This window comes from Leuciscus leuciscus, assembly GCF_965113295.1.
Source record: "Leuciscus leuciscus genome assembly, chromosome: 14".
Taxonomy (NCBI): domain Eukaryota; kingdom Metazoa; phylum Chordata; class Actinopteri; order Cypriniformes; family Leuciscidae; genus Leuciscus; species Leuciscus leuciscus.
The window spans coordinates 40,359,780-40,379,779 of NC_138738.1; the positions used below are offsets into that span (position 1 = coordinate 40,359,780).

Here is a 20,000-nt window from a genome sequence, read left to right on the forward strand (position 1 = left end):
TCTCTCTCGCTCTCTCTCTCTGTCTCTCTCTCTCTCTCTCTCTCTCTCTCTGTTGGAAAGTAACAGAAGCAGTGCATTGGCTATATATAACATTTGAAGCAGAATGTAGTTGCTATTTTTCCAAACATGTTGCAAGCAAGAATATTGATTTTGCTTATTACAAGCATATGGATGATCTTCTTACTTTTGAAGGTATTGAGTGTTGCAGTGAGACTGTGCTCTGTGTTTTGGTTTTTGCACATTTCTTGTGAGTTGGGGTTGCTCTTAATTTTTATGCATATTGTAATTTAAATATACTGTGAAATGTATTTGTAAGAAATATGTTTGTTTTTAATTCAAAAAATCTCTCTCTCTCTCTCTCTCTCTCTCTCTCTCTCTCTCTCTCTCTCTCTCTCTCTCTCTCTCTTTCACACACACACACACACACACACAGAACTGTACTGTGCTGAACAACACTGTGATGGTGTGTCTGGTGCCGTCCGTGGCCGGTTCTGAAAGAGGTTTCTCAGAGGTGGGCAGCGGGCCGGATGAGATCGGATTCATCATGGATAACGTTCAGACGCTCCTGGTGGTGAACGAGACCTTCAGTTTCTATCCCGATCCTGTGTTTGAACCCTTCGGTCCGTCCATGCTGGAGCTCAAACCCGGGTCTCCTCTCATACTGAAGGTACTGCGCGATCTCATTGCACTTGTGCTGTATTTCTTTATTTTTGACTTAAAGGGATAGTTCACCCAAAAATTAAAATTAGCCCATGATTTACTCACCCTCAAGTCATCCTAGGTGTATATGACATTCTTCTTTCAGCCGAACACAATCAGAGTTATATTAAAATATATATTGGCCCTTCCAAGCTTTATAATGGCAGTGAATGGCCGTTTTCAGTTTTGAAGTCCATAAAAGTGAATCTATCCATTATAAAAGTGCATCTATCCCTCATAAAAGTGCATCTATCCATCATAAAAGTGCATCTATCCCTCATAAAAGTGCATCTATCCCTCATAAAAGTGCATCTATCCATCATAAAAGTGCATCTATCCCTCATAAAAGTGCATCTATCCATCATAAAAGTGCATCTATCCCTCATAAAAGTGCATCTATCCCTCATAAAAGTGCATCTATCCCTCATAAAAGTGCATCTATCCCTCATAAAAGTGCATCTATCCCTCATAAAAGTGCATCTATCCCTCATAAAAGTGCATCTATCCATCATTAAAGTGCATCTATCCATCATAAAAGTGCATCTATCCATCATAAAAGTGCATCTAGCCATGAGTTTGTGTAAGAAAAATTCTTCTCTACAGTTTCAACTCTACAGACCCTGAAACTGCATAGCAACACCCTGGAAACCATTCACAATCACACCAATGCCATTAAGCCAGCAGGTTTCGTATAGGAAACGCCTCTCCCTTTTTACTTTAACTATCTAGTTCATTGAAATGCTGGTGCTGTGGTGTTTGGTCCCGTCTCTCACTTCCTGTACCGCGTTAAACAATTTCAGAAAAATTACATGCATCAGATTATCTGCGCAATTCAATTTCACATGCAAAACCTTCTGGGTAATATGCAACATGAGTTGAGTCTACATGTTAAATGGAGCCCTTCAGTATCACACGTCTCTAAATGAAGCATGTAAATATTAATGCATGCTTCTGCCTCCGGGTTTTGCCATCCCATAAACCCCTTGGACGGAGAGTGTGTGTTGAGTGAATGCATCATATGCACAGACGTATGGAAATCATCAGGAATTGAACCATCCTGGTTCACAAAAGTGTTATTTTAGTGTTGTTTATATACTATTATAGTATTAATATTTTGAATTAGCTTTTTAATTTGTTTTGTTAATACATTTTTTTATATATATATATATATTTCTATTTAGCTTTAATTTATCTTTAGTTCAGTTTTAGTAATTTTAGGACTGTGACTTTAACTTATTTTATATCAGGCAACATTTTTAATTATTTTAAGTTTTTAATTTAATATTTTACTTTAGCCACGCCCCCTGCTACATTAGCCACACCTTAAACTCTCGCTATAGGCTGAGCAGAAAACAGATTGACGGGTCTGAGCGGACACTCAGTGTTTAGATGGTTAATGGGAAGCTCAATGTTTACACTTGTGGGGAAGATAAACTAATAAATGGCATAATAATAGCAGTCAATGAACAATAAACTGGGATAAGAGAGTGTAGTTTTAACCTAAAAATCTCTCGTGCTTCATCTTTGAGGATTTGGAAACATTTGTAGAGTATTTTTGGATGATGTTCTGTATGATGATGTACAATATGATCAAAATCAAGCTGTTTGTGTTGTGTTTCAGGGCAGGAATCTGATTCCTTCGGCTCCTGGGAACTACAGGCTGAACTACACCGTTCTGATCAGTGACAAAGCGTGTGTGTTGACCGTGTCAGAGACGCAGCTGCTGTGTGAATGGCCAGATCTCACCGGCCAACATAAAGTGACCGTAAGTGTGTCAGCGCAGTGTGTGTGACTCCCTTCTCTTCTTCTGCTGTTTCCCACGACTATCACGCCGTCTCATCCTCTCATTCCTCTCTTTTCTCCTGCGTTTCAGTCCGTGTTTCTCAGCATCAGATTACTGATGCCAGTTTCTGTCGTTGCTCTCGGGGGGTTTCGGTGTGTTTATTTACGCTGAGTTTGCAAAGAATCTGAGAAGCAGATCTGTGTTTACATGGTCATTTTCATCTTTAAATAGCGCTCTTTATTTGCTGAACATGAGCGTGAAGGCAGAATCATTAAAACATTGCTCCGATGTTTTTTCCCAAGCTGTCTGCTCTCTTTCTGTGCGAGACGAGTCTGAAGGGAGAACGCCGGCGCGTTTGACCCACATGTTTGTCCTCGACCCATATGAAGCTGTGACAGCGAGACACCCCCGTTTAGCTCAGTTTACTCAGTAGAAAACTTCACACTAGCCTGTCTGACCCCATTAGCCCCTTAAACCCGGTTAAGTGTGATCTACATTAATAACAGCCTCTAAAAGATGCAGCTTTATTCGAGCAATGAGGATTAATGTGGGGTTGTGAGGTGCGTTCACAATGGGATTGTGGGATAAAACGTAATCACAAATGTTTTAGGAGCTCATTTTGTTCTATATTTTTCCACTTAAAATGATAGTCTTGGTTTCTTGCACCAAAAACCGTCAAAGTTTAGTTTTTCATGACCGTTTTCTTTCTTACTCTGACATTTACAATTAAAGTCACCATGAAATCACACTTGACAGTTCTTGTTTTGAATGGAATATTGCAGTGTTTATCATAAATGATTTATCGGTGCAAAGCATTATTGTTTTTAATTCATGTTCCTCATAATCTTGAATGAAAATAAGTTCCTCTTGCAGGATCTATTCTCTTCTCTGATGACGAGGGTGGGGCAACCTGTCACTCACATGAGATCAGCCAATAGCAAACCACAGCCATCCAATCAATTCCCCACAGACACAATCAAGCCCCGCCCACATTTGTTCTTGTTCCAGAAGCTCTTTCATAAACATCACAATAGTAAAGAATAACGCAACTTATGTTTCATGCTGACTTTAAACAGGCTACTCTTTCATATGTAAATGACCTCTGTCATGATTGGCTGACCTTTCTGCAAATGAAATAAGGAGCTGTGTTGGACAGTCATATTCATGAGCTCATGATTTCTGAAATGTTTTTGCGGTTTAGTTTCAGTTACTACTCTTTGCGGACTTGTAAAGGACATTTTATCAAACTATATTATAATTACATAAGAAAAAGAAAATTCCTGTTTTCCATGCACTGACTACTTTGACACCTGTCAATCATCGTGTGACGTGCTCACTGTGTGTGTGTGTGTGATGCGCAGATCCTGGCCGGAGGTTTCCGCTACTCTCCAGGAACCCTGCAGATCTACTCTGACAGCTTGCTGACTCTTCCCGCCATCATCGGGATCGGGGGAGGAGGAGGCCTTCTTCTGCTCGTCATCATCATCATCCTCATCGCCTACAAGCGCAAATCCCGCGACGCGGATCGAACGCTCAAGCGACTGCAGCTGCAGATGCACAACCTGGAGTCCAGAGTCGCCCTGGAGTGCAAAGAGGGTAACACACTATTTCTTTCTTTCTTGTTTTTCTTTCTTTCTTTCTTTCTTTCTTTCTTTCTTTCTTTCTTTCTTTCTTTCTTTCTTTCTTTCTTTCTTTCTTTCTTTCTTTCACTCTTTCCTGCATTCTTTTGCTCTTTCACACTTTCTTTCTTTCTTTCTTTTTCTCTTTTGCTCTTTCTTTCACACTTTCTTTCTTTCTCTCTTTTGTTCTTTCTTTCTTTCACTCTTTCCTGCATTCTTTCACTCTTTCCTGCATTCTTTTGCTCTTTCTTTCACACTTTCTTTCTTTCTCTCTTTCTCTCTTTTGTTCTTTCTTTCTTTCACTCTTTCCTGCATTCTTTTTCTCTTTCTTTCACACTTTCTGTTATGCTTTTTAATGCTATCTTTCAATCTTCTTTTCTTTTGCTTTCTTTTGCACTTTTTCTTTCATGCCTTCACACATTCTTTCGCTCCCTCACTCATTCGTGCTTTCTTTCCAACTTTTACACTTTCTTTCATACTTTTTTGCTTTCTTTCATGCTTTGTCATGCTTTCTTTCTTTTCTTTTCTTTTCTTTCACTCTTTCTTTCTTTGTCCTTTTGCTCTTTCTTCGCTCAAATTTTTCATGCGTTCTTTCTTTCTTTCTCACTTTCTTTTGTGCTTTCATACTTTCATGTTTTCACTCTTTCGTGTTTTTTTCACGCTTTTTTACGCTTTTTCATACTTTTTGATACTTTCACTCTTTCTTTTGTGTTTTCTTTGTGCTTTCTATCTTTTGCGCAATTTCACACTTTCTTTTGCACTCTTTTATTGAGCTTTCTTTCGCTCTTTCTCTACTTTTGCTTTTCTTCTTTTGCTCTGTTACTTTCGTTCTTTCACTCCTTTCTTTCTTTTTTTCTTCTGCATTTCCTTTCGCTCTTTCTTTAGTATTTCCTTTGGCTCTTTGTTCTTTTTTTTTATTGGCTCTTTATCTGTCCTCTTGTTCGCTTTCATTATTTGTTTGTTCTCTCCATCTCATCACTCTCCTTCAATCCTTTTCAATTGAGTTCAATTCTGTCTTTCTCTTCTGTTTGCTCTTCGCCGCCTCTCTCTGATTGGCTTTGTTTTCTCCGGACTCCTGTTAGCGATGACCTCACGACACACACATCATTTATCATACACACACGCGCGCACAGAACGCCCGTCTCATTCCCTCCGTGGTCACAAGGGCGTGAGACGAGTCGCCCATTATCTGTCTCTGTCGGGCCCGAGGTGACGACCTTGTCTGTCTCCAGACACGGAGAGAGGGATGAGGACAGGGAAGAGAGGATAAAAGAGATGGATAGCAGGAGGCGAGAGTGACAGGTCTCTGATAAGTGATGAGGCGTCCTCCAGGATGAATAAAAAGAGGCAATAAATAACCACACCATCCAGATTGATTAGGCGAGTGGCAGACTGGATCGGAAGCTTGGGAAGGAGAGCGTGTTGCATGTTTTCGCATGTTAATAAGCATCTAATAAACTACTAGACTGACTGAATATCTGATCAGAATTCAAGAAACCCGTTTTCTTCTACTTTGCATGACACTGAGATTCACGGTTTCTCTGACTCTGTTTCCAGCGTTTGCGGAGCTGCAGACCGATATCCATGAGCTGACTCAGGATCTGGATGGAGCGGGAATACCGTTCCTGGATTACCGCACGTATGCCATGAGAGTGCTTTTCCCAGGAATAGAGGACCATCCGGTGCTGAAGGAGATGGAGGTACATGCGGACAGCTTTAACCCAGGCTAATGTTAGACCAGATCAGAACTAACCCCGGACTAAACCTGGTTTCTCCGAAAGTTTATTCTCCACTACTGTCACCGGGTGGAGTTTGGGTTTCTCACCTCTGGATCGCTTAGTTGGGGTTTAAAAGACATTAATGATTTGATGATGACACTATTGTCTTCTGTAGAACTGCTTTACAGCTGAATATTAGTCTTGTTTTATAATTGATAAACTTTTTATTTGCTATTTTTATATTATTGTTTTTGTTGGTTTATTATTCATTTTATTTACCCTATTTATTTATTTATTTATTTATTTATTTATCCTATCCCTTTATTTTATTTTGTTTACCTTAACTTACCTTAATCAATGGTTACCTAAACAACCATTGATTTATTATTATTTGTTTTATTATTTTATTTGTATTTATCCTAACCCTTTTATTATTATTATTATTGTTGTTATTATTGTTGTTATTTATTTTATTTATCATAACTCTTTTATTTTTATTAATATTTGTTTATTTATTTACCTTAACCCATGAATTATTAATATTATTCATTTTATTACTTTATTTTATTTATCCTAACCAATTTATTATTTATAATATTTATTTACTTTAACCCTATTATCATTTATTTCATTTATTCTAACATTTTTTATTATTTAATATTATCATTATAATGATGATGATTATTATTTATAAATTTTTAACTGAATTGAATCAATACTGAATTGATCTGAACAATAACACTTGTCTTCTGTAGAGCTGGTTTACAGCTGAAATGATTCGGTTTCATAATTGATGTATTTTGCAACATTAAGCTGTTATTTTCCTGTTTATCACTGTGAAGCTGCTTTGAGATGATCTGTATGATATATATTGCTATATAAATAAATGTGACTAGACTTGATGTTCTGATCTGATCGCGGTGTGTCTCGTCTCAGGTGCCGGCGAACGTGGAGAAGTCTTTGACTCTGTTCGGGCAGCTCTTGAATAAGAAGCACTTTCTGCTGACGTTCATCCGCACGTTAGAGGCTCAGCGCTCGTTCTCCATGCGGGACCGAGGGAACGTGGCGTCTCTCATCATGAGCGCCCTGCAGGGAGAGATGGAGTACGCCACCGGTGTGCTGAAACAACTGCTGTCCGACCTCATCGACAAGAACCTGGAGAGCAAGAACCACCCCAAACTCCTGCTGAGAAGGTACGCCAGCTCACTGCACCTTCAAGTTACTGTACAGCCACGTTTCCACCGCAGGAACTCTCCCCGGGAACTCCTTTGGGCTGGGACTCGCTGTGTTTCCACCGCAGGGTCTAAATGAAGTTCCGGGTAAATATTTCCCCCTCAGAAAGTCCTCAGAAAGCGAGGTGGTTTTCAAAGTTCAGGAACTTTCAGTGGTGGGACTTGTGCAATGAACATGCTGATTGGTTGATTGGCCGAATCTTGATTGGTTGACTCCACGCAGCATTTCATGTGTTGCGGACCGGTGCGTGCAGGAACAGTTGTTTGCTATTCGAATCAACAGTGGAGTTTAAAAAATACGACCGATAGACCGACGACGAGGTTCGGGCTTTATTAAGCTTAAATTCAGAGGATGAAATTAGGGCTGAACGATTAATCGCACTTTACATGTAATCGCACTTAAATCGAGATGGCTTATCGTGGTTTTAAAATTGCAAAGGCTGCGATTTTATTTTTTTATGCGCAGCTTGTCATTGATGTACGGCTCTGTAAACGCTGCTCACTCTGAAAGCACTGAGAGTTTGAGTCACTTATAACGTGCATTTGAAAAAACAACACGCGTCAAACATCTTTCCAGACATAAGCATTTATGAACCTCTTGTCCAACAACAGACAACATTTAATAACATGCATTTACTCCAAACTCACTTCATAACGACAGTTGAGCTCCTCCTTCTGTGAGATGATGAGCTTCTTACACAGAATAAGGCAGTCGTGTATTTATAAGTCATGTTTAATCAAAGCGTTTCAATCTTCTGTTTATTCAGCTACAGCGATAGGGATTTCCTGGAATGATGCGCATTATTGTACTTCTGCGGGGGGGCATATTTATCGTGTTTGCATGAGAGCGCCCTCTGGTGTTCAAATGGAGCAGTATTTACTACCAATGCGGTTTTATTGCGATTAATCGTTCAGCCCTAGATGAAATCCAGCGGGATATTCCGTGGAAACCTCCGTGGCTTTAGTTTTTTATGTAATATTGCAGTGTTTATTATAACTGTTTTATCGGTGCGCATCATTATTGTTTTTAATTCATGTTCTTTCATATGTTCTTTCATACTTACTGAACCCCAAATGTGATCTTTTTGTAGAGATCCTTCTGTATCATAATTAAAAACTTCTTTTTTTTTTTTTTACTGATGTTGTCGACAATTGCTTAAAAATAATTTCTAGCACATACGATGCAGCACATCATTTTTAAATTATTATCATAAAACTCCAAAAATAGTTTAGTAAAAACCTGGAGAGCAAGACCCACCCCACACTCCTGTTGCGAAGGTACGGCGTCTTCACGTTCGAGTTCCCATGTCGCACCTGTTAAAGCACACGGTGTTAATGGACTTCGTGAGTTTGACTTCTAGAGGTCACTTTATTCTCCCATCACTCATTCGCTCTCCATCCCCCCGTTTCCAGGCTTTGCCCTTTCGTGGTCATCGGTGTTTCATCCCTCTGTTTCTGTCAGATGATATTACACACCTGAACACACACACGTTCCCTGCGGAGCGAGATGAAGACGTGACGAGACCAGCTGAGATGTGATGAGAGATCGAGCGCGAGAGTCGAGGAGTTTATGACTTTCGTCCAGAACATGGTGCATGTCAGTCTTACGTCAATATCACAAAACAAATCAGCGATTTCTGGACTGGTCTGATCTACAGTTCCTCAAGCTCTCCCGTCTCATGTCCTTCACTTTGGCTTTATTTTCCATGAAGGTACAAAGACTCCGGATCAAGCTTACGATGGCATGTCACGGGACATTTTCTGCTTCCCACAAAATTAGAAGGGACATTTTTTTTTTAATAAATATATAAATTTTTAGGACCATAATATAATGAATATAATAATAAACAAAATATAACAAACATATTTTGTTTGTTTTTATCATTAACCTAAATATTTATTATTAATAATATTTGTATTTATTTCATGTAATCCTATTATTATTATTATTATTTTTATTTGTTTATTTATTTCACCTAACCATTTGTTGTTGTTATTATTATTATTATTATTTATTTATTTATTTTCACTTAACAGTTTATTATTATTATTTATTTTATTATTTACCTATACCTTTATTTTTTTATTTTTGTAAAAAAAAAAATTCAAGTAACCATTTATTATTTATTTTGTTTATTTATTTATTTATTTAGCTTAACCCATTTATTATTATTATTATTATTTTGATTAACTTTCTTTTTTTTTTGCTGAACCATTTATTATTATCTATTTATATATTTATTTCGCTTAACAATTTATTATTATTTGATTCATTATTTTTCCCCTATCCCATTTTTTATTATTATTAGTTAGTTAGTTAGTTAGCTAAAACATTTATTATTATTATTATTATTTGTTTATTTGTTTATTTAGGTTAACCCATTTATTTTTTATTATTATTATTATTAATTATTATTGGAATAGTCAATTATGACCAGGTCATGTTCTTGACATGTTTTGTGATTGATAAGCCATATTCATGTGTGTCACCAATATCTCACTATGGACCCTGAATCTGTCAGATATGATCATTCTGTCGCTCTGATCTCTCGTCTTCAGAGTTATTTTGTTCCGCTGCAGCTTCTTCTCTCTCACATGACAAGCATCACCTAAAGATCAAATAAATGCGAGCTGTCAAATCTCAATCTTTCACCCCTTCAGGAACGTTTCCAGCACAATATCCTCAGTTTTTTTAATAACTCCTCACAGTCTGTGTTTCTCCTCTGCATCTGTTGGCATCAGACCGCGTGAATAATTCAGCAGAGATGGTAAAAACAAGCATATTTCAGCAGACTCCTCGTCTACACCTCCTCTCGCGCGCCGTGAGCAGATTAGCGCTAATAAGGTCCGTTAATTACCAAGCCGTGTAATTAGCCTCATTCTGAGGGACTTTTTTCGGGGGGTTGTTATTGTGCGCCAGGTTTGTGTTTAATGACAGAAGATACTGAATATTTTTAATTGGTGTTTTCTTAATGAAGTTTCGTGGTTTGCTTTGCGAGGGAAGAGAGCAGCGCTTTGGTTTGTTTGTTAATGCTAAATTATTAGCGTGTGTGCTTTGAAGGTTTTTCCCCGAGCTGCGTTCACCATCGCTGCCGGAATAATTCGGCCGCCGCACTTTGATGTCAAATGGGAGTTTAATACAACATCCCCTCCAAAGATGTTGGTTATCAGAATGGCTGTTTCTCTTGTTGTGAGGCTTGGGAAATTGTGAAATGAAGAAGCCTTCAAAGCATCTCTCTGCTCTTAAAGGTTCCCTCAGGGACGCGCACACCCAAGTAAATAAATCCTTGACATTTATTTTTTACTCTGTTCCCCCCTCAGGACTGAATCTGTGGCTGAGAAGATGCTAACAAACTGGTTTACTTTCCTCCTCTACAAGTTTCTTAAGGTAAGTGGAAGGAACTGGAATGAATGGCTGTATTTCCATGCATCTTGAAAGATGTTATTGGCTGTAAAGAGAGAGAGCTCAAGGGTGTTTGCTGGTCAGTCTGGTCTGGTTTACAGGTTTTAGAGAGGTTTACATCGGACGCTTGTCAGGCTGGGAGACCAACTACACCAGCCATCTTGTCATCAAAATTATAAAGTACACAAAATAAACATTTATATTGTTCTTTTTTGTTTTGGATTTTTTTAGTTGCCCTATTTCCATACTACTTGAATTTTGAATGCACCAAACACTAGATGAAACACACGTTATACTCATTAAATATATTTAGATACTTTTAAGATAGATACACTACCTTTCAGAAGCTCGTCAGTAAGAAATGTATACTTTTATTCATCAAGGAAACATTAAATTGATCAAAAGTGAGACATTTATAGTGTTATCAAATATTTCTATTTCACATAAATGCTGTTATTTTGAACTTTCTATTCAACAAAGAATTCTAGAAAAATGTAGTTTCCACAAAAAACTGGTTTCAACACTGATAATAATCATAAATGTTTCTTGAGCATCAAATCATCATATTAGAATGATTTGTGAAGAATCATGTGACACTGAAGACTGGAGTAATGATGCTGAAAATTCAGCTTTGATATATTCACATAGAGAAAAAAAAAATGTTTTAAATTGTAATAATATTTGAATGCAAAAAATATTTTGTACTTTGATCAAATAAATGCAGCCTTGGTGAGCAGAAGAGACGCTTTCAGGAACATAAAAAAATCTTACATACCAGAAACTTTTGAGCGGTAGTGTATTATTTATTTATTAATTTATTTCTTTTTGGCCATGACAAAATAGTGACCAAAGTAAAGGAATTTTTCATCAACAGACATAGTGCAGCAGATTAGTAAAAAAATCGTTCACTTTGGTATAGAAGCATGAAATTTGGCACAGATACTCTCTAAGGGCCACTATTTTGGAAAAAGGCGTTGGCCACTCAAAAATTCAATATGGCGGCCATTTTTCAAAATGGCCGCCATTGCTATTCACATTTACATTTACATTTATTCATTGAGCTGACGCTTTTATACAAAGCGACTTACAATTGCTATATATGTCAGAGGTCGCACACCTCTGGAGCAACTAGGGGTTAAGTGTCTTGCTCAGGGACACATTGGTGTCTCACAGTGGATTCGAACCCGGGTCTCTCACACCAAAGGCATGTGTCTTATCCATTGCGCCACTACCACCCCTGGGAGTGGTTGCATTGAATTGCTGTGGAAGTGGAAGCATTGAATAAGCTATTCAATGCTTATTATATCAATTATTCAAACAGTGATCCAAGCATAAAATTTTATACAAATACTCTCTAAAGGACATGTTAATAGAAAAAGATGCTTGTCCCTCAAAAATTCAAGATGGCCGCCATTTTTAAAGATGGCCACCGTTCCTGTCTAATATTAATTATTTCAAGTGTTCAAATGGTGATGCAAGCATAAAATTAGGCAGAAATACTCTTCAAGGAACACTCTTTTGGAAAAAGGTATGTGCCACTCAAAAATTCAGGATGGACACCATTTTCAAGATGGCCACCATTTCTGTCAAATAGTCATAATGTCTGCTTTGTCTGCCTCCTCTCCTTTGACCTGTCCAGCTTAGTTAAACTTGCCAGGGATATAAAATCCCCACCGGCATAGGTCTCAGGTTCATTGGAGTACACAAGCCTCTCCACCACGGCAAGGTGTAGTCCACAGAGAGGAAGTGCCACTGTTAGAAAAAGGATACGCTGCTGGTACAGGTTGCACATACAGTGGGGAGAACAAGTATTTGATACACTGCTGATTTTGAAGGTTTTCCTACTTACAAAGCATGTAGAGGTCTGTAATTTTTATCATAGTTACACTGAAACTGTGAGAGACGGAATCTAAAACAAAAATCCAGAAAATCACATTGTATGATTTTTAAATAATTAATTTGCATTTTATTGCATGACATAAGTATTTGATCACCTACCAACCAGTAAGAATTCCGGCTCTCACAGACCTGTTAGTTTTTCTTTAAGAAGCCCTCCTGTTCTCCACTCATTACCTGTATTAACTGCACCTGTTTGAACTTGTTACCTGTATAAAAGACACCTGTCCACACACTCAATCAAACAGACTCCAACCTCTCCACAATGGCCAAGACCAGAGAGCTGTGTAATGGGCTACAGGACAATAGGCAAGCAGCTTGGTGAGAAGGCAACAACTGTTGGCACAATTATTAGAAAATGGAAGAAGTTCAAGATGACGGTCAATCTCCCTCGGTCTGGGGCACCATGCAAGATCTCACCTCGTGGGGAGTCAATGATCATGAGGAAGGTGAGGGATCAGCCCAGAACTACACGGCAGGTCAATGACCTGAAGAGAGCTGGGACCACAGTCTCTAAGAAAACCATTAGTAACACACTACGCCATCATGGATTAAAATCCTACAGCGCACACAAGGTCCCCCTGCTCAAGCCAGTGCATGTCCAGGCCCATCTGAAGTTTGCCAATGACCATCTGGATGATCCAGAGGAGGAATGGGAGAAGGTCATGTGGTCTGATGAGACAAAAATAGAGCTTTTTGGTCTAAACTCCACTTGCCGTGTTTGGAGGAAGAAGGAGGATGAGTACAACCCCAAGAACACCATCCCAACCGTGAAGCATGGAGGTGGAAACATCATTCTTTGGGGATACTTTTCTGCAAAGGGGACAGGACGACTGCACCGTATTGAGGGGAGGATGGATGGGGCCATGTATCGCGAGATCTTGGCCAACAACCTCCTTCCCTCAGTAAGAGCATTGAAGATAGGTTGTGGCTGGGTCTTCCAGCATGACAACGACCTGAAACACACAGCCAAGGCAACTAAGGAGTGCCTCTGTAAGAAGCATCTCAAGGTCCTGGAGTGGCCTAGCCAGTCTCCAGACCTGAACCCAATAAAAAATCTTTGGAGGGAGCTGAAAGTCTGTATTGCCCAGCGACAGCCCCGAAACCTGAAGGATCTGGAGAAGGTCTGGAGGAGTGTGCCAAAATCCCTGCTGCAGCGTGTGCAAACCTGGTCAAGAACTACAGGAAACGAATGATCTCTGTAATTGCAAACAAAGGTTTCTGTACCAAATATTAAGTTCTGCTTTTCTGATGTATCAAATACTTATGTCTTGCAATAAAATGCAAATTAATTACTTAAATCATACAATGTGATTTTCTGGATTTTTGTTTTAGATTCCGTCACTCACAGTTTTCACAAATTACAGACTTCTACATGCTTTGTAAGTGGGAAAACCTGCAAAATCAGCAGTGTATCAAATACTTGTTCTCCCCACTGTATCTGCGAGACGGAAGGCGGAAGGACCATCAGAATTGAGACTGGTTTCAACAATATAGGTGACCAGTTCAGAAAGAGCCATAGGAAAGATGGCTGGTTGAATCGTTTCACTCTGTGACTCTTTCTCAAGCCTTCTGAGGTTTCTCTCTGTTGTAAAGATGAATGAGACGCAATTGATGGTATTTCAGCTCCTGTGCAATGGCATCAGCACCACTTAGTTGAGACAATAATTTAGCATCATTCAGTGTTTGTGCACATTCATGTAGTCTGTCATTCAGTTGCAGTGTCATTACCTGACGTAGGTCAGATTCAGGAGATATGTTATCACAAAGAAAGCAAACCTGATCATCTAGACTTTTCTGCATCATGGTTCTGCGATGCTTTGTTTGGCCTTCATCTATCTCACTACATTGAGCATCGGATTGTTGCTTCTGGGCACGAAGTAACTTTGTGTTGTTGAACCGAAGTCGACAATTGTAGTGATACTTCGCTTGGTTCCTTCTCAAAGCTTCTATACCACCACCTTCATCCAGTCGTTCCAGGTCCAGGGTCATTGGCATTTTGTTCATCTTGTGTAAGAGTGGAATGTTGGTGGCAATCAATTTATAGCCATCATGTTGAGAAACATGATGGGTAGGTGGTGATTGGAGGGGTTCCTTTGTGTCTGTCTGACAAAGACAACATTTCTTCCAATCAGTTGGCCTCTTGGCTGACATGGGATTTTCATTTGCCATTTTGGGGGTTTGTTGTCTGATTAAGGCCGAGGGGTTATCCTTTTACCACCTCAATCATAGACATAGTACACATTCAGGTATGGGATACAACTAGGTACGGGTCACCTACACCTAGCCCGATCATTCATCCAGTGCCATTTAAGTCCCGTGTGATCTGTACACCTTCCAGGTAAGCATACATGAACAAGTCATGTATTGCCCCGCTTACCCTTGGCTCGGCTCTCCCGCGCTGGCACAACCTGTCAATTCAGGTGCGGCTATCTAACTACATCTATTACTAGCTAATTGATGAGGGGCTGGTAGACAGCATTTGGGACACTAAACTTAGCTATACTATTACTACTAGTCAAGAACTACAGTGTAAGTAAAACTAGATCAGCTGACACTGAACCCCATGCTGAGTTCCACAGCAGTTAAGTCACCAGTGTGCCCTGGTTGTGTAATGACGTTCACTCTATTAAACAAAACCTTCCTTAACACATTAAATTGAGCTCTGACAGAAATGGTGGCCATCTTGAAAATGGTCACCATCTTGAATTTGAGCGGCACACACCTTTTTCCATGATAATGTTCCTTGAAGAATATTTGTACCAAATTTCATGATAGCAGCACCATTTGAAAAAAAGATGTAAGGATTCAAGAGAAATGGCGGCCATCTTGAAAACTGGTAGCCATCTTGAATTTTTGAGGGACAAGCACCGTTTTCCAAAAAAACATTCTGAAGAGAGTATTTTCACAAAATGTTATGCCTACATCACTGTTTTAACAATTGACATAATGAGCATTTTACAGAAATAGCGGCCATCTTGAAAAAATGGCCGCCATGTTGAATTTTTCGGTGGCCAACGCCTTTTTCCCAAAAAGTGACCCTTAGAGAGTATCTGTGCCAAATTTCATGCTTCTATACCAATTTGAACGATTCTCTTGAAATATGCCATTAATCTGCTGCACTAACAGTGATTAAAAGACTATGACTAAAACCACACCTGAAACCAGCAAACACTTCAGCTGGATTCAGTCTTTCAACAGTGTCCTGACAGCGAATGAAGAAATACAAGGAGTTTTTATTTCATTTTTGAAGTCCAGACACATGCAGTCCACCATCATGTTGCTCTGGCTGTTGAATTATTATTCCTCCTTGGGTTTGTTTGTTGCTGAATCTTGAGGTTCAGAGACGAGACCGACAGATGTAGTTTATCATTCCCCCTGGGGAAGTTCCTTATTACAATCTTTAAAAACCTGCATTAATATAAAGCGCTTCCATAAACACACACAGGAGTGAGAGTCAGTGTGTGTGTCGTCTCCTGCTGCTCATTAACAGCTGTGTGTTTAATTATCCCCTGTGCTAATGAGCCCAGTGTGGCAGAGCCAGCATATGGATGGGCCGAACCTTCACGCTACGGGTCCCAGTGAGGGACACAAGAGACAACAAACATCCAGCAGGATCACGAGTCGATGTTTGTCGTTCAGTGTTTTCACCCTGAGTGTGTGAGCCCTGCTGATTAAAGTTGTCTGAGTCTTATACTGTTTAATTACTTTGGGTAATTAGCCATGAGCTTTTTAAGACTGCGTGAAGTGGCGTTAATTTAAAGAGGACCTATTCTGCTTTTTCCCATGTTTGTCTTTCTTTAGTGCGTAATGTTGCCAAGCATAAAGTCCCTCCAGTGGGAGTTATCCTCTATATCAGTGTCAGTGTTTCTGAACTCCTGAAACGCCTCCATTGTAGTCTTGAGTTTCTTCCGGGAACGAACACGTCACAATATTCCTAATTTAAATAATTAATAAGCAGAATAAAGGGGCGGGGCCTGGTTGAGTTAGTTAGTAGTGTGTTAAACTGGTGGTTATGGGAAGAGCGGGACATTTCCCAAACACACTCGAAGCGCTCGACCAATCACAACACAACACTGATCCAGCCGACCAATCAGAGCACAGTGTGCTTTTCAGAAGGAGGGGCTTCATAGAGACAGGAAGTAAACAGAGCGTTACTGACAGACTGGGAAGAGAGGAGATGAAACAATGGAGAATATGAGGAAAATAAGTTGGCCAGTTAACTGGTTTCCTGAACACGCCCCTCTTCTGCCATTGGTCAGTCAAACCAATAGTCCAGCCTTCAAACTCTCATCATTGGTTGAATCAGCTTTTTCAAACAAACAAATCAGTGTTTTGACAGGCGTTTTCCCTCTGCATATTAAACTGGAACACAAGAAGCTATTTAATTATTAAACACAAAAAATCACACATAACCTTTAAGGCAGTGAAATGTGAAATATGTTGTCTTTAAAGCCGAATGCACTGATCTTGTGGTGTTTTCTGCGTTCTCATTTGGAAACATTTGCGTCAGACATCAGAGACAAACTCTCAGGAGACTGATAGAACGAAGATGATGATCAAATTAGTGAGACGGGAGAGGAGAAGAGCAGCAGTTGTGAATGATGAAAGCCAGAGAGAGTGTGTAGGAGGACGAGAGTGAGTGAAACGGAGAGAGAGAGGCGTGTGATTGGCTGTTTGACACCTATCACGCTCTGAAGTGTTTCTCCCGCTCTCCTCCACAGTCATTAGCCTTCTATTAACCCTCCATCGCTCGCGTGTTCGCCTCGGGTCTGTTCGCGCTCCCTGACGCTCATTTCCACGCCTAAACAGCCACTTTTACACAGCTGACGCTCGCGGGACTCGCAGGATTCTGTGTTTTTATCTTATTTATTTTTGTAGGAGTTGCACTTTATCTCTTCCAGATATTAGAGTTTGAAACAAGCCGTTTGATTGCGTTTTTACTCCAGTGATCATTGAGTGTTGATCACTGATCATTAACGGTTCACAAACATGACGGTTCGGTACAGGTTCGGTACAGCAGGGGGGAGAAAAATAAACACAAAATTGCTGCTTTTAAACTGTGTTTTTTTAACAAATGTGTGTATGTGTTTAATAAATTCTATTATAATAAAAAAATTCTAAAGGTTAAAAAAATCTATCTTGGCTAATGCTGTAAACTATATAGGGAGCTCTTAATTACACATTACTGTAAAATTAAAGGTTACATTTAACAACAGAAACCAAATGATTAAATTCAGTTGCCATTTATTTAGATATAATACTTCTAAATCTAATTATAAAGCTAATTTTCTACTCCAATTCTTTTTTTAAATATAATCATTCACACAGTGGCTGTGTCATAACTTAAACATAAACTTAAACATAACTGTGTCATAAACACAGTAAATAATCAAGACAATACTAACAGGTTAAGTGAATATAGTGAAAAGGCTAATATAGTGCATATGAAATGCTTCTCTCTAGAGTTCATTTCTCTAGTGATCCTGCTGTCGACACTAAATGCCTGAGGTAAATGTAATGCTACGTGAGATATTATTCTTAAGCTGTTTTATTAATTTCTTTCCGCATTTGAAACACTGGTTGAGAGATGTAAACATATCGATCGATCGCCGCCTCTTCTTCTGCGCATTTACTGCTAGCAAACAGTGTTGCATTACCACGGATTTGGATCGCCTATGACTATGACTACATTCCAAATCCGATTATTTGTGTATCCGATTGATATCTGATCTAAAATGATTGATGTCCACACTGTGTATCGCAACTTTTCCGATCCGATTTGTCCATACCGCTCTTTTGTTTTCCGCAATATCTGCATTGGTTTCTATGACAATGACGTTGGTAGGAATTCGGCAAAAACAACAACATCCGCTACATGGAGGGGTTTGCAATAGAGATGTTGTCTTATTTAAATGTTACCACATGTAAATGTGTATCCGCCGCGCTGGTCTACTGTGGCAGAACCGGAGGCTGGTATGAGCCGCTTTATTCCGCACTGTCATCTCCGCCGGTTTCAAAATACGTCTCCGTTATATTGCCGTTTTCTGCTCGTTCTGCACTTTGCAACAACAGCATTGTTTCAGCAGCGACTTTCAGCGAGTTTCCTATAACAACGTCTGACGCTTACGTTTTACGTGGTGTGAGAAAGTCACAAAAACCACATGAAATCCGATCAGATTGGTCAGACTGAAACAGATTTCCAGAATAGGAATTCAAACCACATATGGATGTAGCTTGCAACGAATTTCAAAAAAAAAATTGCTGTTTAAATGAGCTAACTCTGATCGGATTTCAATTGGATATGCACAAAAATCTGATTTGGACTGACAGTCTGAACGTATGTGAACGTGTGTTCGTCCTGAGACATCCGTACTGTACGGTTCAGGATGAACACGTGTACCGTTACACCCCTACTGAATACTACTTTGCATATTTACTTTCAATGAGTTATTTTAGATCAGTGAAATAGTAATAGTGAAATAATTGTACATAATGTCAGTTTTGCTACACATGCATATGAATGTGATCAGAAACCAAATATGAAGGCCAACTATAACTATGCCAGAGACATCATTGATTCAGAAGTTATTCAACTATATAATGAAATGGATACAATTTGGGATTTTTTATTATTAGTGAGAGAAAGTGGCTGGAGAAGATGTGCGACACGTCAAAAATAAAATAAATAAAACGAGATATGACTGGTGGTGACATGAGAGCGGAGGAGTGCTGTGAAATGGGCAGAATGAGAGCGACAGGGACGAGTACAAATATATCCACAAGTGTCAATCATTGGGCAAAGTGGAGAAAATGACCACTATTGGTGAAATTGGAAGAATAGATGTTGCAGACGCTGTTATCCAATGCTGGAAAACTTCCTCGATCACACCGTTATGGAGACACTTTAGTTATAACGGCCCACGGGACCAGAAATTGATGTCATTTTGGGACGTGTCCTCAGATTGTCCTGGCGTTCACGTTTTTCAAGACTTTTTCCAATATAAACTGGGATGTTTTTTAGTCCATAGCCGTGGAAAGTGCATTGGGAAAAAGGAAAGCTTTTCAGGCACATACCATTTTAAATATGCATGGACACTTCTCACAAAATGAAGGAATCTGATGTTGTGGGCCGTTCGCTATTAATATTTCTCAAACAGGCATGGTGCTTTTGCCAGGATGAAATGGAGAAACTGAAGGATTAATTGACCTCATACGGTCCTGATTTATAAGCAAAAGCATGAATTGTCTGGTTGTAGCTCCTCCTAGAGTCAGACATGCTGTGCATGAGTTATTTGAGTCTGTTTTAGGACTATTTATATTTATGTACAAGAAAAAGTATTTTGTCTGACCCTTGAATATTCAAGTGCTTTCCTCTGAGTGTGTGTTATTCTGAGGTCTAATCTCACTCTATTATGTGTGTTCAGGAGTGTGCAGGCGAGCCTCTCTTCATGCTGTATTGTGCTATAAAGCAGCAGATGGAAAAGGGTCCCATCGACGCCATCACCGGAGAGGCCAGATACTCCCTCAGTGAGGACAAACTCATCCGACAGCAGATCGACTACAAAACGCTGGTCAGTGGCTCTGAATGCAGCAGAAACACAAACTACATCGTGCCATAATTGTCTGTATTGTTTGTTATCAGATTTA

General features: G+C 39.4%; 1 protein-coding gene and 1 long non-coding RNA gene across 2 annotated transcripts in view; one reads left to right on the forward strand and one right to left on the reverse strand.

The window, feature by feature from the left end:
- The window catches only part of plxna1b (plexin A1b), a 170,842-nt gene that overhangs the window by 139,164 nt on the left and 11,678 nt on the right, over positions 1–20,000 (forward strand). Inside the window, exons 17-23 of the mRNA XM_082136279.1 lie at positions 340–667; positions 2,321–2,464; positions 3,844–4,078; positions 5,659–5,801; positions 6,756–7,012; positions 10,373–10,439; positions 19,778–19,924. Coding sequence (XP_081992405.1) covers positions 340–667; positions 2,321–2,464; positions 3,844–4,078; positions 5,659–5,801; positions 6,756–7,012; positions 10,373–10,439; positions 19,778–19,924 — 1,321 coding nt within the window. The remainder of the gene's footprint in view (positions 1–339; positions 668–2,320; positions 2,465–3,843; positions 4,079–5,658; positions 5,802–6,755; positions 7,013–10,372; positions 10,440–19,777; positions 19,925–20,000) is intronic.
- LOC309474003 overlaps positions 11,529–20,000 on the reverse strand; it is a 247,693-nt gene continuing 239,221 nt past the window's right edge. The window contains exon 3 of the long non-coding RNA XR_014197168.1: positions 11,529–11,682. This is a non-coding gene — a long non-coding RNA (uncharacterized lncRNA). The remainder of the gene's footprint in view (positions 11,683–20,000) is intronic.